At 40.6% G+C, this 19395-nt stretch overlaps 1 protein-coding gene across 1 annotated transcript in view; it reads right to left on the bottom strand.

Moving 5' to 3' along the window:
* LOC122642017 (nuclear pore complex protein NUP214) overlaps nucleotides 1–19395 on the bottom strand; it is a 100096-nt gene that overhangs the window by 33885 nt on the left and 46816 nt on the right. Inside the window, exon 7 of the mRNA XM_043835396.1 lies at nucleotides 13893–14032. Coding sequence (XP_043691331.1) covers nucleotides 13893–14032 — 140 coding nt within the window. The remainder of the gene's footprint in view (nucleotides 1–13892; nucleotides 14033–19395) is intronic.

Raw genomic sequence — 19395 nt, 5'->3', positions numbered from 1 at the left:
CAATGACGACCGACTGGAATACCTAAGGCAAAGTGAGAACCAGAAGAGGCAGCAAGTGCAGCCAAGGGTGTTGATGAAGCCTTGAGCATGCGACAGAAGGCTAGGAGTTCCTCTGAAGTAAGACCATTGAGACCAGTGTCAGAGGATGGAGCAGCAGGAGCAGCAGTAGTTTCTGTCATGGTTCAAAATCTCGCGATATCCGAAATATCGCTTAATTTCGTATATCTCGAGCTTACCGAGATGCGAAATCAGGTCGAAATGAAAAAATACCATATTTCGTCAATATCTCGTGAGATATCGACGATATCTCAATATCTCACGAGACATCGACGAAATATGGTATTTTGGCTTAAAGTGTCATGTGAAGGGGGGCTTTAATACAATATTTCGCAGATTTCGGTCCATATTTCGACTGAGAGCTGCATTTACTAAGGAATTTCAGTCTTTTGCCTATTCTTCCACTCTTCCAAGCTCTCATCCAACACTCTAGCCATTGTTCAAGCACATTGTTGTCGGATTTTCGCCGGTAAACTCATCGGAGGGTCATCTAAGCTCATCATCCAAGCCTTTTTCCACTATTTAAGGTAAATTCTATTTCTCTAAAACTATTTTTTTGAAAAGACTATGTACAAATTTTGTTGGATGGTGATGATATTAATTTATGTTAGACACCGGAGGCCGATCTATAGCCTCACAGTGTCGAAATTTTTTTTCCATGTGTTTTTTTTTATTTTTTATTTTCTGGTTTTAAAAATTCATTTTCCTACAATTAAAATAGGAAATAATTAGGGGTAATATGACTTAGATGGTAATGAATTAAATATATGTTAGACACCAATGGCCGATCTATGGACCGACTGGACATTGACGTGCCCCATCTTTTGACGCACATACCACTCCATTGGCATCGGATTATGGTGCATCACAACCTTATGGTGGATATGGATATGGATCATCATCATATGGGCGATTTAGTGGGGTAGGGGACTATGACTACACCAGTCCGGGGACATCTTGGATCATCTTTTGTAGATAACATCTTTGCATACCCTAGCGGACCTAGCTACCAACCTCACCACCATACATGCAGCCAATGCCATCGCCTCTTGCGGCGCCAACATCATATCACGGTGGATCATCTTCTTCACGGATTTGGATCGATTGGTAACCTTAGCTTATATCCTAGGATAGATTACCTACAGTATGTTGATGATTCCATTTACGTGACACTTGTGGATGACTACACTCGTTTCTTCTCCGATTCTATACCGTGGTCCACATATGTCCTTCAAACAAAGAGCAATGGACGTCGACTCCAGCAAGGCATGAGTGGGATTAATCTAGGGAGGCACAACAACTACTATTAGCAGTTTAGCACTTGTAATTTGTAACTTAAGTTGTGATTTCATTGATCTATGAACTTGTGAGTTGTGAGTCTTGTGACTTACTGACTTTGACACTTAGTGTATTGCCTTTAAGGCTTTAAGCGAGTTATTGAATATTATGGAGTTTATGAGAATCATAGTACTCATCAATGTGTATTGGCTTTAACTTGATATGTGATGAAGTTAAATACTATTATTAAATATTAACTGTCTAATCTATGTGTATTTAACTATTTATACATTAGGGTCGGCGACCGTATGTCAATTAAGGGTGCAAGCCCAAAACACCAATTTGAATTCACATTTTTACAATTTTATGGTTTAAATGTGTTTATTAAGCTTAAATAAGGTTGTCCATGAAGTTTCAGGCCTAGATATGGCCAAATACCCCCCGAGATGGACCCCCGAAATATTGTAGAAAAAATGCAATATTTCGGTCATATTTCGCGATATTTCGGGTATCTCGGATATCTCGGTAGGCCCGAGATACCGAGATATCGGTATCGGGTTATATGATTTTTTACCCAGTTTTCATGACCCATATGCCCATTTTTTTAAAAGAGAGCAATGGACAGAACTCGGAAAATCTCGAGTTTTGTCCAAAGCTCTCTAAAGTTTAGAGAAAAACACTCTAAGAGCTCTCTCTCACAAATTTCTTCCTATTTCTCTCAAATCTTTGGTGGATTATGATGTTTGAAGGGAGATTCAAGTGGTAAAGTGAAGATTCAACTCCAAATCATCACCTATTTGTAGGATTTCAAAGGCATTTTCTAATTTTTCTCAAATATATTTTTTTCAAAAAACTTTGTGTAATACTTGTTAGATTCATGTGGTTTTGATACATGTTAAACATCTTTGCCCGATCTATCACTTGATGGAGTCGGATTTATTTTTCAGTTATTAAAATTTTTATTATAATTTCTGGAAAAATAAATGATTTATTTGAAGAAAAAAAATGAAAAAAATAGGATGAATAGTGATTGTTTGAAAATGAATTTGATATATGTTAAACAACTTGGGATGCTCTACAGCCCCATGGATTAATTTTTTTTTTTTCACCCATTAAAAAAATTATTTTATTTTTCAGATTTAATAAATATATATTAGAAAAATTAAAAATTTATACATAATATTAAGGAAAAATACTTGTTACTTATGGAAAATTATGTACAACAAATGTACATAATATTCAACTTGAAATGGTGTCAAATACATCATTACATTATATTTTTCTTATACATTAAGGCATAAATATTTTAAAAAAAAAATTCAAAATATTATTTTTAATTAAGAAATAAATACTAGGGTTAGGGGATAAATAAGAGATAGTTATTTCATAGTTCTGGTTGCTTGACATTACGTTTAAGAGTTATGAATAGCATACTTTAAATCTTGAATACCTTACTTTAAGTGATCCATGGTTATTAATACATGCTTTTTTATGTAACAGTGTAAAATATAAGACATTTTGTACACAATGTCTGATATGGCATTGCAACATGGAGTCCCCATGTCCGCAGACAAAAAGAAGTCCAAATGCAATTATTGTGGGAAGTTGCTATCTGGAGGAGCCACTAGGTTAAAGCAACACTTGTCTGGTACAGGCAAGGATGTTGCATCATGCCCAAATGTTCCTATCCAAGTGAAAGTGGCAATGGCACAACACTTGAAAGGAGGAAGATTAAAGAAAGCTGAGAAGGAAAGAATGCAACAAAAGTTTGATGACGCAGTACTAGAGAGGACTGGTGTAGAGGTCCGTGACGGAGATGGTACTGACATTGGGCCTCCACCTGGTGAGTTTCAATCAGAGGCTGAATGGAGAATTTACCAGCAGACTTTGGCTAAGAGTAGACAAAGTTTTCATTTTGAGAATATAAGAGCATATGAGCGAGCGAGCAAGCAAGAGGAGCTGGTGGATCTGGCTCAGTTGCACCAGTGCAAGAAGATGAGAGGAGGAAAAGCACTGGGACAAGAGATATACCACGACCACAAACCCGACCACGAGTACAAGCTCCAGACCCAAAATTTTTGAGCAGGATCCCACAACTTTTAGGCAACAAGATGCCTACCAGTCAACCATCCCGCAAGTATTTGTTGGTAAACAAGAGGAAGCACGAAAAGCCTTCAGCAAGTTCATGTTTTACCATGGCATTCCAGCCAATGTAGCACAATGAACATACTATAATGCATTCCTTGATGCTGCAGGGAGGGCTGGTGCAGGATGGAAGGGACCTTCACCACATGAATTATAAAATGTATATTTGCCTCAGGAGGTACAGGAGCTGAAAGATTACATTGATAGTTTGAAGCCATTGTGGGAGACATATGGGGTTACTCTTATGGCTGATGGATGGACTGGACCTACTAGACTATGCATCATAAATTTCATGGTGAGTTGCAATGGAAAGACTGTATTCTTGAAGTCCATTGATGCATCAAACAATGTAAAGGAAGCATCATACTTGTATAAGGAGTTGAAGCAAGTGGTGGAGGAGGTAGGACCAAGGAACGTTATCCAAATTGTGACGGATAACGGTTCCAGCTTTAAAAAGGCTGGAGAGAAGTTGATGAATAAGAAGAGTAAGAGGATCCGGCTCTTTTGGATCCCATGTGTAGCCCATTCTATTGATTTAATACTGAAGGACATAAGGAAAAAGACTTTGGTGGCAGGTGTGGTAAATAGGGCAAGACAAGTGACAACTTTTGTGTACAACCATTCTTATGCTTTAGCCTTGTTAAGGGAGAAATGCAATGGAGATTTAGTAAGGCCTGGTGTCACTCGATTTGCCACCAATTACATTGCATTGAAGAGCTTTCAGACTAAGGCGATAGGTCCGAGGTCTATGTTTGGAAGTGATAAATGGTTTGGTTGGCAGGTTCTAAGTCGAGAAGATGCAAAGGCAAGACAAGACCATTGCAGTGATGGATTTTGGAAGGACTTGGGAAAGTGGTTTCCATATTAGAGCCGATGGTGGCGATGCGAGGATGGTTAATACAGAGAAGAAGCCTACCTTGGCCCACATTTATGCTGCCATCCAACAAATGAAGGAAATGGTCAGAGCTGCTATACCTCAAAGTGCAAAGTCCTACACTAACATCATTGATGAGCGGTGGGAGAAGCACTTGAGTCATCCATTGCATAAAGCTGGTGAGTTCAACATACTTTACACTTTAAATGTTATAACTTTTTTACACTTACATATTCAAAACCCAAAGCCATCAAGTCAGTAAAGTCACTAACAAATCATATTTGTGGTGTCTACTTTACCAGCATACTATTTGAATCCAAAGTATCACTACTCCCATGATCTTGGGCTAGACATAGAATTGTTAGAGGCAGTTCAAACTGTTACTGCGAAATTAGAGCTCAATCCAAAGACACAATCTGCTTGCAATGATGAGATGAGAGTATGGGACTTTGGTAGTTAGTTTATGAATGTAATTATTAAATAGGAAATACTAATTCCTCAAATTGAAAATAGATCAAATACTTTAGAGAGGCCTCAGCAAGTTTCGGTCGACAAGCTGCAGTGGAGGGTAGACAAAAGTCAGACCCTGGTAGGTGGCATGATATTACATATTTACATTTATGAATTATAATTTTATCTCTTTATAATTTACATATTCTTACTATTCTATATATGTAATGCAGCTGACTGGTGGGTGCTTTATTGGTACAAGTTCACCCAACCTGAGGAAGGTAGCAGTGAGAGTGCTCTTACAAACTTGTTCATCCTCCGGATGTGAGCGCAATTGGAGTACATTCTTATTGATACATTCAAAGAGGCGGAACAGGTTGGGTAGTGAACGACTGGAGCAGCTTGTGTATGTGCACTACAATATGAGATTAAGGATGAGGCACATACGTGAAGGAATTGAGGCCAATGATAAAGAACCCATTGAACTGTCTAACATTTTCCAAGAGGACTCTGATGACGATGAGGATCCCCTATTCCAGTGGGTGAGGGATCGTGGTATACCTGATATGGATCAGCCTGGGGGTAGGCCCGACCCCACCATTGCTTCTGTAACCGGCACTGATGTTGAGGATTATATGTTGTCGCAAGAGGGGCGTGCACATGCAGAGTCACCGAAACCTTTTGAGCCTGTTGTAGGAAGTCCTGCTGATGATGATGATGGTGGTGGTGATGACAATGGTGTTGGTGATAGGGGTGTCAATGGGTCGGGTTGGGCCGGGCCTGCCTAAACCCTGACCCGACCCTAGAGGCCTTAACCCTGACCCTGACCCTGACCCGACCCTGTCAGGGTCAAGAAACTCTCAACCCTGACCCGACCCTGCCAGGGTCGGGTCGGGCCGGGTCGGGTTGGTCCTGATTTATGGCACCGTCCACGTGTCTCATTAGAACATGTTTTTGTAACATAGGATCTCAACTTATGGGACAGCTAATAAATATGTTGAAAAAAATGGCGTGTGTATAAACTCTCTCTCTACAATTGTAACGATGTCCCCTTAATAGGCCTGGAAGCTTATAGGGGCTACAACTAAATAACAATCATGTCAGTGACTCTTTTTATGGTCCTGATCAAAATAGTAGATGATCTACTCTTTTTATGGGTTCCCACTTCATGATGATGACAAAGCTAGTAGTTATCTATGTACAATTCTCTTCTGTTTTTTTTTTTTTGTCAAGAAAATACTTATATTAAGTATATAATATATATATATATATATATATATATATATATATATATATATATAATATTATATACCTATAATTAATACAGGGTCGGGTCGGGCCGGGCCGGGCTAGGCCCAGGATCTAAACCCTGACCCGACCCGACCCTGCCAGGGTCAGACTATAACTAAACCCAAACCCGCCCTCAGGGTCAAAAAATCAGGGTCGGGCCCGGGCCGGGCTCAGGGCTGGTTCGGGCGGGTTCGGGCCAGCCGGGCTTTATTGACACCCCTAGTTGGTGATGATGGTGATGGTGATGGTGGTGATGGTGATGGTGGTGGTGGTGGTGGTCGTCGTGGCATGCCGAGTGGTGGTTATTATGATAATCATCATGAGGGGATGCGCGAGCAGTACCAGTATGAGGTGGAAACGCAGGGGGACCCAGTGCGTTTCACCGGTGAGTCTCAGTTTACGCATACCACTCAAGATCAAGACCATGGTGGCCACCCTAAAACATACAAAAGAAAGAAGGGTCGCCAACACTCACATCAGTTAGATGCTCAGGATGATGACAGCAGTATGAACACCATGCTTGCAAGTTTCGAAAGCATGAGTATAGATACTACTACTGAGCATCAATCATGCCAATCATCTCAGCATCATCATGGCTATGACTATGGCCAGGAGAGCACCGGTTCTGATTATAGTACCTATGGTCAGTATGGGCAATCAGCAGTTGAGTATGACAGTCAAACCTCTGGGTCAGGTTTTGGGTACATATTCCCAGTCCCTAACCAGCCATACATGCCTCAAACTCAATATGACAGTAGCAGTGGATCTTACACCTCATACCAACAGCCTCCCATATACCCTAAGATAGGCAGATTGGTATATATTGATCAGAAGACTTATATGGCATCTGTGTCACATTATGTGCAACACTACAACAATTCCATGACATGGGAATTCTTTATGGATCAATATGGGGATGAATTAGTTGTTCAATCATATTTTATGTAACAAATTCAGTGAACATTGATGTAATGTACTTTTTATTTGAATGTTTTGATTGATATGTACTAATTAGAATGTTTTGATTGCTAATTTGCTAAGTTTTACTAAATTATATGTAGAGTAGGTTGTTTTAGACTTTTAGTACGACTCGTCACCTACCAACCTATGGTCCAAAGTAAAACTCATATTTGGACTTGTTTTTTGGCAAATCTGGACATGCCATTGTGTTTAAACGGCTTGAAATAGGCTGGATACCAAGTTTCAGACCCAAAATGTGTAAAACCCACCGAGTTGGGGGTCCGAGTCAAAAATACCTTTGATTGGGTCTCGGTGGCATCTCGGCTCGACTTGGTTTCTGGCTTGGCCGAGATGCCACTGAGACCCGAATCTTAGAACCTTGATTGGAACCGAGGAAAGAAGAACAAGAGAGAGGCCGATGATGGAGGTGGTACTACCGAAAAGAAAAAGAAAAGGAGAGAGAAGGCAATGATGAAGGTGGTGCTAGCGAGAAAAAAAGGAGGAGAGAGGAGGCGGTGATGGAGATGGTGTTATCGCGAAGAAAAAAGGAGAGGTGGTGATTTGGGGTGGACCAAGAAGAAAAAGACATGGAAGGAAAGATGGCGGTGACTGGCGGCATTGGCGTTAGGTGGTGCTAGGTCATTGTGGCGGTGGTGGTGGTGGCATGGTCTAGGGCAGGAATGGTGCCCTCTCTAATACCATGATGAAATGGAGAAAAAGGGGTTGGAGAGAATAATTACTTGTATCTTAAGAGAGCACATCCATGTTCTATTTAAAATAGAAAGGAAAAAGTCCAAATTATAAGTATGCCCTTAGGGCGACTCATACTTACAAGTATGCCCAAAATACCCTTAAACCCAAATTGCAACATTGTTTAACCTTCCCCCCACCCCAATAAAAAGGATCTTTTATCTTTTCAAGTGATTGATTTGTTTGCTTTATCCAGTGGGTCCAACCTACCCAACAATGTGATCAGGATGGGAATAAGGTTCGAAATTTTGGGTTTTTAACCGAAATTTGACCAAAACTCTGTATTATTGGCTGATCTTTCCGTTTGGCCATTTCAATGCTCAAATGGTCATATTTTAGCCTAAAACTCCAGGCAACCCTAATTAAGCACTAGTAAACATATTGGAACCTTTAGTTGTACAAAAAAAATACCCAAAATGGTAATTTGGTTTTGTACCTAGGTTGGTAATGTTATGTGTATGCCATACACTGCTGTATACAACAACAACAAACTCATCCTTATCCCAACTTAATGGGGTCGACTACATGGATCCAAACAAAACAAAGTAGAGAAAACAAAGGGGAAAGAAAAGATGGGAAAAGAGGGATGGGGAAAGAGATGACAAATGAAAAAGGAAAAAAGATAAATGAAAGAGGGGAAATAAATCGAAAAATGAATGATGTAAGATAGAAAGAGGCAAGACGCACAACCCAACATGTTTGGAGAATCTCAGCTAACTGGGGTCTGCGACATGGATCCTTGCCCTCCAATAGGCTCTTTCCGAGGTCATACTTGGTACAAAATCTAGACTATGCATGTCCTTCCTCACCACTTCTCCTATGGTCATTTTAGGTCTACCCTAGCTCTTTTAGCTCCTTCAATCAGGATCATATCACGCCTCCTTACGGGGGCGTCCCTAGGCCTCTATTGGATATGACCATACCACCTTAAACGCCTCTCTCGGAACTTGTCATTGATCGGGCCAACTCCCAATTCCGCTCTTATATGTTCATTCCGTACTTTATCCTTCCTTGTTTTTCCACACATCCATCTTAACATCCTCATCTCTGCTACACAAAGCTTATCGATATGACACTGAGTCGCAGCCCCCATAGTGAGGTTACCACATTCCCTGTTAGCTCCATCAGGTTGGATGGGAGCAACTATTTGATGTGGTCTCACTCTTGCTTTCTTTCTTTCTACTGCTTGTCACGGGCTCATTGGGTATCTTTTGGGCTATATTGCTAAGCCTAAGACTGCTGGTCCTTCATTGCAGAAGTGGATCTCGGATGACTCCCTTGTAATGTCATTCCTGATCAACTCTATGCACCCGACTATTGCTCGTGGTTATCTTCTCTTGAATTTTGCTGAGAAGATTTGGAAGGCTCCAAAGGAGACTTATTCCAAGGTTGGAACGTAGCTCAGGTCTATGAGCTGCGCAAGAGGATTCATAGCACCAATCAGAAGGAGATGTCTCCGTCCCAGCACTATTCTGAGTTGCACAGCATGTTGCAGGAACTTGAATTCTATGAGACCTTCCAGGCTACCTGCTCAATTGATGTTGCTGGTTTCAAGAAACGTGAAGATATGATTCGTGTTTATGACTTTTTGGCTGGTCCTGAATGTGGAGTATGATCACATTCGATCCCAGCAATCTGGACCCTTTTCCCACCTCGAAGCAGTCTTATGCTCTTGTTCAGCTTGAGAAGAGTCGACGTACAACTATACTTCAGCCGGCTCCCTAGGAGAGATCTGTCCTCTACACTGGTTCTGGTTGTGGTACTTAATTTCGGGGAGATTCTAGTCACTCTTCTGATTGTTCTTCATCTAACAGTGATCCTGTGAAATGTGAGTACTGTGGGAAGGAACGCCACACAAAGGAGTTTTTTTCGAAGTTACACGACTATCCCATCACCACTACACGTGGACGTAGTCGTGGTCATGGGTGTTATGGTTAGGATCCTGCTCATGCTCACCACACTGAGGCGACTCCTGTTGCACCTACTGAGGGCTAGTTCTCTCAGGATGAGATGTCTACTCTCCGTCGGTTGATGTCTAGACTAGAACCCACTTCCTCTGCTCCTCATCCGCATCGTCTCCGGCTGCCTCTGGATCGACTTCTTTTGCTTCCAACTTTGTGCACTCAGGTATTTCCTTTGTTGGCCATTGTGCTTCCTCTATTCTCCCTTGTTGGATTATTAACTCTGAGGTCACGGATCATATAATTGGTTCCTCTGGTCAGTTTTCCACTTTTTATCCTGGTTCAAGTAAGGAATATGTTCAAGTTATTGATGGGTCTCTTTCCTCAGTCTCCGGAAAAGGATCTATCCCTTGCTCTCCCTCTCTATCTTTATCTTCTGTTCTCCATGTTTCTAACTTTTCTACCAATCTTCTTTCTATTAGTAGTATTACTCAAGACTTAAATTGTAAGGTCACCTTTTTTCCCTCTTGTTGTGTGTTCCAGGACTTGGTGACGGGGACAACGATTGGCAGTGGTAGATTGAGGGGTGGTTTATATCTGCTTGAGGACAGCCACCCCGCAGCTTCAGCTCTTAACCCTCATGCTCATCAGTTGGATTCGTCTGCTTCTGCTTCCGCTCTATCGGAGTTGCATCGATAGTATCGGCGTTTGGGCCATCCTCCTATTAGGACTTTATCTTTTGTTTGTCTGCATCTTTTTCGAAAATATAACCCTAAAGACTTTTTTTGTGATGCTTGTGTTTTTGCCAAGCAAACTCGTGTTGTGTATCCTCTTTCTAATAAGATAAGTATTGCTCTTTTTACTCTCATTCACTCTAATATTTGGGGTCCTTCCCATTGTTCATCTATTTTTGGTTATTGTTGGTTTGTGATTTTTATTGATTGTCATTCTCGTACTAAGATTTATTTGATGCATCATAAATGTGATCTGTTTCAATTTTCAACTTTTCCATAGCATGATTAAAACACAGTTTAATGCTATAGTTAAAGTTTTCCACAGTGATAATGGTCAGGAATATTGTGAGGACTCTTTTCAGTCTAATCTTGCTTCTACTAGCATCATTCATCGGATAAGTTGTGTGGATACTCCAGCCCAGAATGGTGTTGCGGAACGTAAAAACTGCCACCTATTGGAGGTTGCACATGCCTTGATGTTTGAAATGCATGTCCCCAAACATTACGGGAGCGATGCTGTCCTTACTGCTACTTACCTAATCAACCGCCTGCCTTCTCGCATGTTGGGTTCCCATACCCTTTAGGATGTTCTTCAGTACAATTCAGCCTTTACTCTTCCTCCGTGGATTTTTGGTTGTGTGTGTTTTACACGCAATCGTCGCCTTGTTGGCAAACTTGATCCTCGGGAGCTCCAATGCATCTTTGTTGGCTACTCCGCTACTCAGAAGGGCTATAAATGTTATCATCCGCCTTCCCATCGTCTTTTGATCTCTATGGATATCGTGTTTCACAAGCCCGCTGCCTACTACTCTTCCACGGCACCTCTTCAGGGGGAGTGTTTTAGTGACACTGTGCCGCTTGTTGTTCCTCCCGACAGCCCTTCTTTGTCTCTTCCTGAGCTTGATGTGAACCCTGTTTAGGGGGAGCAGCCAAATACTGATGGTGAACATAGTACTAGACCATTGCAGGTATTCTCTCAGTCTCGGTCTTGTTCTCGGAAGGATTCGGCATATATCACCAATACTACTACACTACCTTGCCAACCGCGTTCCTCAGATCCAGGACATCCTATTTCCCTTGAACTCGGTAATCCTCTTCCTTCTCGTGATGTATATCATTTGAATTTACCTATTACTATCCAGAAAGGAACTAGGAGTTGTACTCAACATCCTATTTTAATAATATGTCATGATTCTCTCTCACCTTCCTATCGAGCATTTGTATCTTCCTTGTTTTCTATTTCTATTCCCTAGTCTTGGCAGGTTGCAATGGCAGATTTGAGATGGAAAGATGCTACGATAGAGGAGATGAGGGCCCTAAGAAAGAATGACACACGAGATCTTATCTCCCTTCCCCCTGGCAAGGGACCAGTGGGTCGCAAATGGGTGTACAGAATGAAACAGAGAGCTGATGGAACAAGGGATCGATATAAAGCCAGACTTGTTGCTAAGGGGTTTACCCAAACTTATGGGATTGACTATCAAGAGACATTTGCACCAGTTGCAAAGCTGAACAGTGTTCCAGTCATCCTTTCATATGTTATTAACTCGGGATGGGAACTACAACAACTTTATGTTAAAAATGCCTTCCTACATGGCGAGCTTGAAGAAGAGGTATATATGGAAGTCCACCATGGATTCACAGGTAAAGAAACCTACGGGAAAGTTTGCAAACTGAAGTGTGCATTATATGGGTTGAAGCAGTCACCTAGAGCATGGTTCGGTCGTTTCCATAAGGCTATGATCACAGCCGGGTACACTCAAAGTAATGCTGATCAGACCTTATTCATTAAGAGATCTGGTGCTCACATTACAATCCTCATAGTTTACGTTGATGACATTGTCATCACTAGAAGCGACTCAGCTGAAATTACTAGATTGAAAGTTTTTTTGGGACAGGAGTTTGAGATTAAAGACTTAAGGCAACTACGGTACTTCCTAGGTATTGAAGTTGCTCGCTCTTCTAGTGGTATCTTCCTCTCCCAAAGGATATATATCTTGGATCTCTTATCTGAGATTGGGATGCTTGGCTGTCATCCTGTTGATACTCCTCTTGAAGCAAACACACATCTGAAGTGCAAGGATGGTGAGCCTGTTGACAAAGGAGGATACCAATGGCTAGTTGGGAGATTGATATATCTCTCACATACTCGACCAAACATTATTGATGTTGTAAGCTTGGTGAGTCGGTATATGCATGAGCCATATTCAACTCTCACCTAGACCCTATGAATCGTATTCTAAGGTACTTGAAGTCTGCTCCAAGTAAAGGGATCCTTTTTCTCACAATTACATGCGTATAGAGGCCTTCATAGATGTTGATTGGGCAGGTTCCCCAGATGGTCGAAGATCCACATCTGGCTATCGTTCCTATGTAGGAGGTAACCTGGTGACCTAACGTAGTAAGAAACAAGCTGTGGTTGCTCGATCAAGTGCAAAGGCAGAGCTCCGTGCCATGGCACATGGCATATGTGAGTTGTTATGGCTTAAGGGTCCTCTTCAAGACCTCGGTATTAGTTCCAATTCTCCCATGACACCATACTGTAATAGCAAGTCTGCTATTAGTATTGCCCATAATCCAGTTCAGCACGACAAGACGAAGCATGTGGAGATAGACCGTCACTTCATCAAGGAGAAGCTTGATCAAGGAGAAATGTATCCCATCTGTTCAGTCCACTGATCAATTGGCAGATGTCTTTACTAAAGAGCTTAGTAGTAAGGTTTTTCATTTTATTTTGTGCAAGTTGGGCATGTGTGACATCTAAGCACCAACTTGAGGGGGAGGTGTTGTAATTTGGGTTTAAGTGTATATTGGGTATATTGGTAAGTATGTGTCGCCCTAAGGGTATACTTGTAATTTGTTCCTTCTCCCTTCTATTATAAATAGAACATGGTTGTGATCTCTTGAGACACAAGTCATATTCTCACCAACCCTTTTTCTTCATTTCATCAAGTAACAACTTTGTTCATGGAAGATCAGAAATACATAAGAGGGGCATAAGAAGTACAAACTCAAATTCTAAGAATAAACACTGCTCAAAAGACCACAGTACTACATATAACCCCAATAACCAATAAAACTATGAATGTTCCCCATATTTCGGCTTCATACCACCCCTTGTCTACCAATTCATCCACCATCCCATTGGCACTTCTTGGCGGCCAATGGAACTCTGCACAAGTGCACATGAACTTCGAGCCGGCCTTATTAACAGAAACAGCACCACGGTTCTCCCACCCCCCCTCCAAAAAAAAAGTCATTAATTTAATCACATTTTGTGTATTGAGTTTCAGTTCAAAACTGAGTTTAGATCAAACTCAAACCTACATCATGACGCAAAAAAAAAAGCATGAAAAATGTAACTATAAGAAGAAACAGTCAATAGTTTCAAAATGCAACATCAAACAACAACCAAGCCTATAATGTCCAAAACTAAAGTGACAGATGCCACACCCTGAAGCTCAATCCTAGGGAGCCAATTATCTCTGTTAAGACTAATTACTGCAGCTTCCTTGAGCTGTTCCTCCAGCGACCATCCAAACAAAATAATATGCTCATCTGTATTCTTCTTGTTGGCAACAAATGCAAGCTCCCTGTTGAGAAACATCAATATAAATATCAGCTATCATCAATATGATATTAAACAAGAGGAGGTTAGAATGAATATAAAAACCAAAACTCGTCAACTACTGTGAACCTGTGACATAGACATACAAGTCCGTTTTTTAATATACAGATGATTAAGAAGCTTGAAATAGCAGAACAATATTCTAGAAATGAGAAAAAAAAAAAAAAAAAAGTGGCATGAAATTGCCAGTTGTATTACTATTAAGAATAGCAAACACAGTGCTTGAAGAATCTAGAGTAAGCATCTTATCCTTCACACTTAACTTGTCTTTTGTTCTAGTAAAGTAAGAATAAAAACGGTGAGGTTAATATTGATGATCAAGAGATGCACCATAGAGAACAATAACATTACTTGATTCAATCATTAAATAAGAAGGGAAAGTGATGCAGCGGCAATATCATGGCTGGACCAGCATGACCCAATCTGGAGACCCAAAGCAAGATGAAACTGACCCAAAAAAACTTTTGGCCTAACAAGGGTTAGTAGGGGAAAATATCGTACTTTTTTTTTTTATTATGTTTTATTTTGGTAGAAGTTAACCACCTAGGGGATTTGCTTTGATTTGTTTCCTAGTTGAGTAAGTTTTTATTTTTAGTTGGAACTAAGTTTTTATTTCTAGTTGGATTTCTTCTTATATAGAATTTGTGCCAAATAATCGAGATTGGTCAATTGATTATATGAAAAGGGATTAAGTCCTTGTTTACCGTGAAAGGTGTGGTGTGATTGAAGATCGAGAGGTTGAAGACAACCTCCCTGTGATGCCTATTAACATCCCCATTATTTCCTTTTCCTAAAATATCCTTGTCCTTAATTTGTTTTAATACCTAGTCTAAATATCAAGGCACCGCATAGGCATCCAGGCATTTCTTCTGGAGACTAACAACTTACCTGATTCATGAAAATTGAGCGCCTTGGTGCTCTGGGTGACGCCTTAGGCTGCCTAGTAGCCTAGGTGGGCGCTTTATTTTATGGGTTGTTTTTTTTTTTTAAAGTTAAATGATTTATTCTTTTTCCAACTTTTGTATTGGTATGTGCACGTGATGATATACATTGCAATACATGGAATCATAACTTATGCATGTAAAGGGGGAGGGGAAGAGAAGAGAAGAGGGACACGCTGAATCGAGATCAACAACCCTCAACCCTTTCCGCCCACTACAACTCCATTCTCAGGCAACTCCGGTGGCGGTGACTCACCATGACTCCGGGTGACAGGTATGCTTTTGTAATGGGCCACTTTAAAGGGCCTATAATATGGGTAGAGGCAAGGCATACAGGATTAGTAAAGTGTCTTTATTTCTCTATTTTAATTTTTATTAAGTGTTTTGATTAGGCTGGATTAGGATTCTATAAAAGTCCAGTTCTATTTTGAGTCAGTTTCCTTTATTTTTTCAGTTTCCTAATCAGTTTATGTTACCTTATTAGTCAAGGATTGAGTTAGGTCTTTCCTTTTTAGTGTTTGAATCTCTTTTCAAGTCTTCTATATAAGTTTGTAAGGGGGTCCAACATTGTACACGAATTTGATTAATGAAAAGCTTTTGCTGCTCTTCTTCTCCACTAAAGAAGAAACCTTGCGCGTGATCAAGGCTCTGTGTGTTCGATCAAGGCTAGTTGGTGTTCGATACTTCTAACCACCTTGCGCTGTGAAGCCTACGTGTTTTCTTACTATTATTTCTTCTATCTTCCATCTTCTTCCTTCATTAAATCAAGTAAGTGTCCTGAAATTTCCTGCTATTCCTAGTCTGATTGGGCATTCATATGCAAGGGTTTTTTTACATGAATTTCAATTTTCAATTGAGAGAATGTGGTCATTAGATTCTCTTCAAATTTTGTTCAGTTGTTCTTCAACCTGGCGAAAGCCTTTGATCCAGATCAGACCTGCTGGTCTGGAGTTATACTGAAATCCCTATTCTGCCCTTGTCTCTTAAGTTGAATTATATCCTTTGAATACTGAGTCAATTTACTGGTTTTACTATTCTGTTATTGCTGAGATTATTAGTATATACTCAGGATCGATTGATCTACATACTCCTCTCTTCTGAATTCCGTTTTGAGTTGTGAAATTACTGATCTACCCCTCTCCTAGCACAACTAGGACTGCATCAAATCTTCTGATCCAGCCCTTAGATCGACCTAAGAATTTCAACAAGGATTCTTTTCCTTGTTTATTGAACTCGATTTGAGCAAGGATTTTCTCCAAAATCTAGACTTTATTCTCTATGTTTCGATTCTGTTTTGATACTGTTTGATCATTCAATTACAGTATTACATTACCACCACCCCTTTTCTTCTTCTGTTTTTCTCCTCTGGTTCTTTTCCCCCCTATCCACACCCCCTTCTTCGGTTCTTCCTCTCTGTACCTCACTATTAATCTAAGACTCGGAATGTTTCATCTTGGATCCAAATTGTATCTCGCAAAATGAAACAATTTCACATATGATAGACCTAAAATTCGGTCCAACATTCCTATATTCATGATTCATGAAATGCATGGAAATCGATAGGGCTCATTTAATCGAGTGGTGAATCACCATCATACGGTTTATAAGGGATCTCATCGGCTCTTCCAGACTTTAGTGCCAACCATCCAAGTGGTGAATCACCATCGTATGGTTTATAATGGATCTCATGAAATGTGTTGGTTTCACAAGGCTATCAAAACGAAATATCCTGTGATACCAAAAGATTACATTATTAATGCCGCAATTTCAGACAAAACTATTCATGGCACTTGTTGAGATGAGTCAGTTGAGGTGTGTCCAACGTGACATAGTTATTTAGTTTCCTACTTTAGTTCCTTTCCTAGTTAGACTAGAGTTCTATTTTAAGTATGTAATCTGTCCAAGGCTATTATATAAAGGAACATTGGCTGGAGCGGTAGGTAATCTATCGCAGTCTTCTTCCATTTTCTCTTCTCTCTTCTCTCTTCTCTCTTTTCTCCTCTCTAAAGTTACTGGTTATAGGTCCTAGGTTTTCTACATGGTATCAGAGCTGTTGTAACCAGTACCTGATTATCTCCATAATAGCTGTTTTGAGAGTCGTTTAGGGTTTTTTGGTTTGAAGGAAGAAGCCCTAGTTCATAGAAGAAGAAGAACTAGGGTTTCATATACTGAGTTTCGATTTGCTATTACAGCTGCTATGATGATTTTCTGAGCTTTATTTTCGTGGGAACCATATTGCAGCTGAGCTCACATTCTTTTGGGTCTGAAAATCTGTTCTACCCACGGTTCCTTTGGTTGTATCAATTGGGGAATTTTTCTGGTTTCGATTACTTCATCATGCTCTGTTTCAGATCTGGCTCTTGAGCCACCGCCAGTATCGCTACTTGGTTGTTGTTGATGGGTTTCCGCCTTGGTGAAGAATCGGAAGGTTGAAAAATCTGATGTTGATATTTTGAATCGATGCTGATTTGCTGAAGATGATGTCGAAGACTTATTTGGCTCTTACTGTTTTCGTTAGTTTCTGGTGACAGAAAATTTTTCAGGAGTTGTTGCCTGTTGTTCTGGTCCGATACTGGTTGGAATCGATAGAGCTCCATACTGCAACCCTTCGTCTGAAATTTCAGACTAAACCCTTGCCTATGGTGGAGTTCGATCAACTTGTGGTTTGCAGCCTTCGATAGTGGGAGAACTCACAAGATGGGTTCTCTCGTTGTTCGGGTTCCCCGCCTAGTTAATCTCTGTTTCCACTCTTTCCAGATCTGGACGACAGATCCTGTTCATCTTCTTCTGGATTGTTCTTCATCTCAGCGATACAATACAGAATTGAGTTCATCTTGTTGCGATTTTGGTTTGAGCTGCACCTCAATCCACCATATCCCACGGTTTTCGTTAGTTGCAGGCCCTTCGGTAGAACACCTCTGCATCTTGGTTTCCCTTGGTTCTCGGTAACATAGGTTGAACACAACTTGTCACTGGGTTTGGTTGATGCTGGTTGTAGCAACAATGGTTTTATTCTTGTTGCGTGAAGGTTTCAATCTCCCTGGTTCTCGCTCCAGCTTCCAGATGGTTTCGTGAGGATTAATAGTTGTCAAGGCGTCGACTAGGCGTCGCCTTGGTCGCCTAGGCGGGTGCCTTGGACGCCTTGTTCGCCTAGTTGGTGTCGCCTGCCATTTGGACCCTCTCCACCACCTTGGGTCGCCGAGACGCCATGACAACTATGGTGAGGAAGACTTCCTCTACAAATTGGTAGAATACGACAAGTGCTTTGATTGCTTTCCATATTCCTTTGTCCTTTATTTCATTATTTGAATTTTCCAATTATACCCCTCCTATTAGCACTAAGTCCCTCATGTCCTTATTTTACTTTTCATTCCCAGTTTACCCTTTTGCCCAGTTAGGTTTATAATTGGGTTTCAATTTAATTTACAAGTCTACCATTCCCCTTTCAATATTTCTAATTCCCTTCATATCCCAAACCTTTGGTATTTACCCATAACACCTTTGGAAATTTCTGGTAAATTATAATTTTGCCATTCCTTCCTTTTTAATTACCCATAGCACCTTTGGAAAATTCTGGAAAATTACACTTTTTGCCGTTATCCCTTACATCATCTCCATTATTTGTCCCCGTGTACTGCTACATGAGGGGGAGAGTGTATACAATTCCATTGCAGACATTGCAGAACATGCAAAACCTTGCAAACATTGGAAAACATTTGTGTAAAACATTGAAGACCAATTTTTTCCACCATTGCCATTGGGTATCTTTAGTTATTGGGTTGTATTTACTGTGAGGGGGAGTTTGAAGATTTTCTGAAATCTTTTTTGAGGATTTCAGACCTATTGAGGTTGATTCAGGTTTTTTCAATGTGCTGCCCTATATGTTTATCTCTTTCAAGATTATATGTTACTGTGAAGATCCAAGATTCATCACTGGACAGCTGTTGAAGATCGATGAAAGCTGCCTTTTTTGGAAGATTGTGCCTGCATTTATTAAGATCAGTGCTTCTCTCTATTTTGAAGAACGATTCTTCTCCGGCTTTGCAGAACAAATCTGTCCCGGTTTGCTGATCAAGTCTGTCCAAGTTTTGAAAATCTATTATCTCCAGTTCTTGAAGATTTAACTGTTCAGGATTATTGGGAGCATCATCCATTCACCCATGTGTCAAATCCAAGTACTACAAGTGGGTACTTACTGCCAAACACAGCTGCGACAATTTGGAAAGCTGTTTTGTCCTATTTCATTCAAGTTGGGCATGTGTGCCTTCTATGCGCCAACTTGAGGGGGAGTGTTGGAATGTTTGGAGTGTGTGCTTTATGGTGGTTGATTGGAGTTCTCTCAGTGCTCACTAGAGTCTTCGACTACTGTTCAAGAATGGTTTAACAT

This window comes from Telopea speciosissima, chromosome 10 (assembly GCF_018873765.1).
Source record: "Telopea speciosissima isolate NSW1024214 ecotype Mountain lineage chromosome 10, Tspe_v1, whole genome shotgun sequence".
Lineage (NCBI taxonomy): Eukaryota > Viridiplantae > Streptophyta > Magnoliopsida > Proteales > Proteaceae > Telopea > Telopea speciosissima.
Note: the sequence above shows the minus strand (reverse complement) of the source record. Positions and strands in the feature narration are given on the sequence as shown.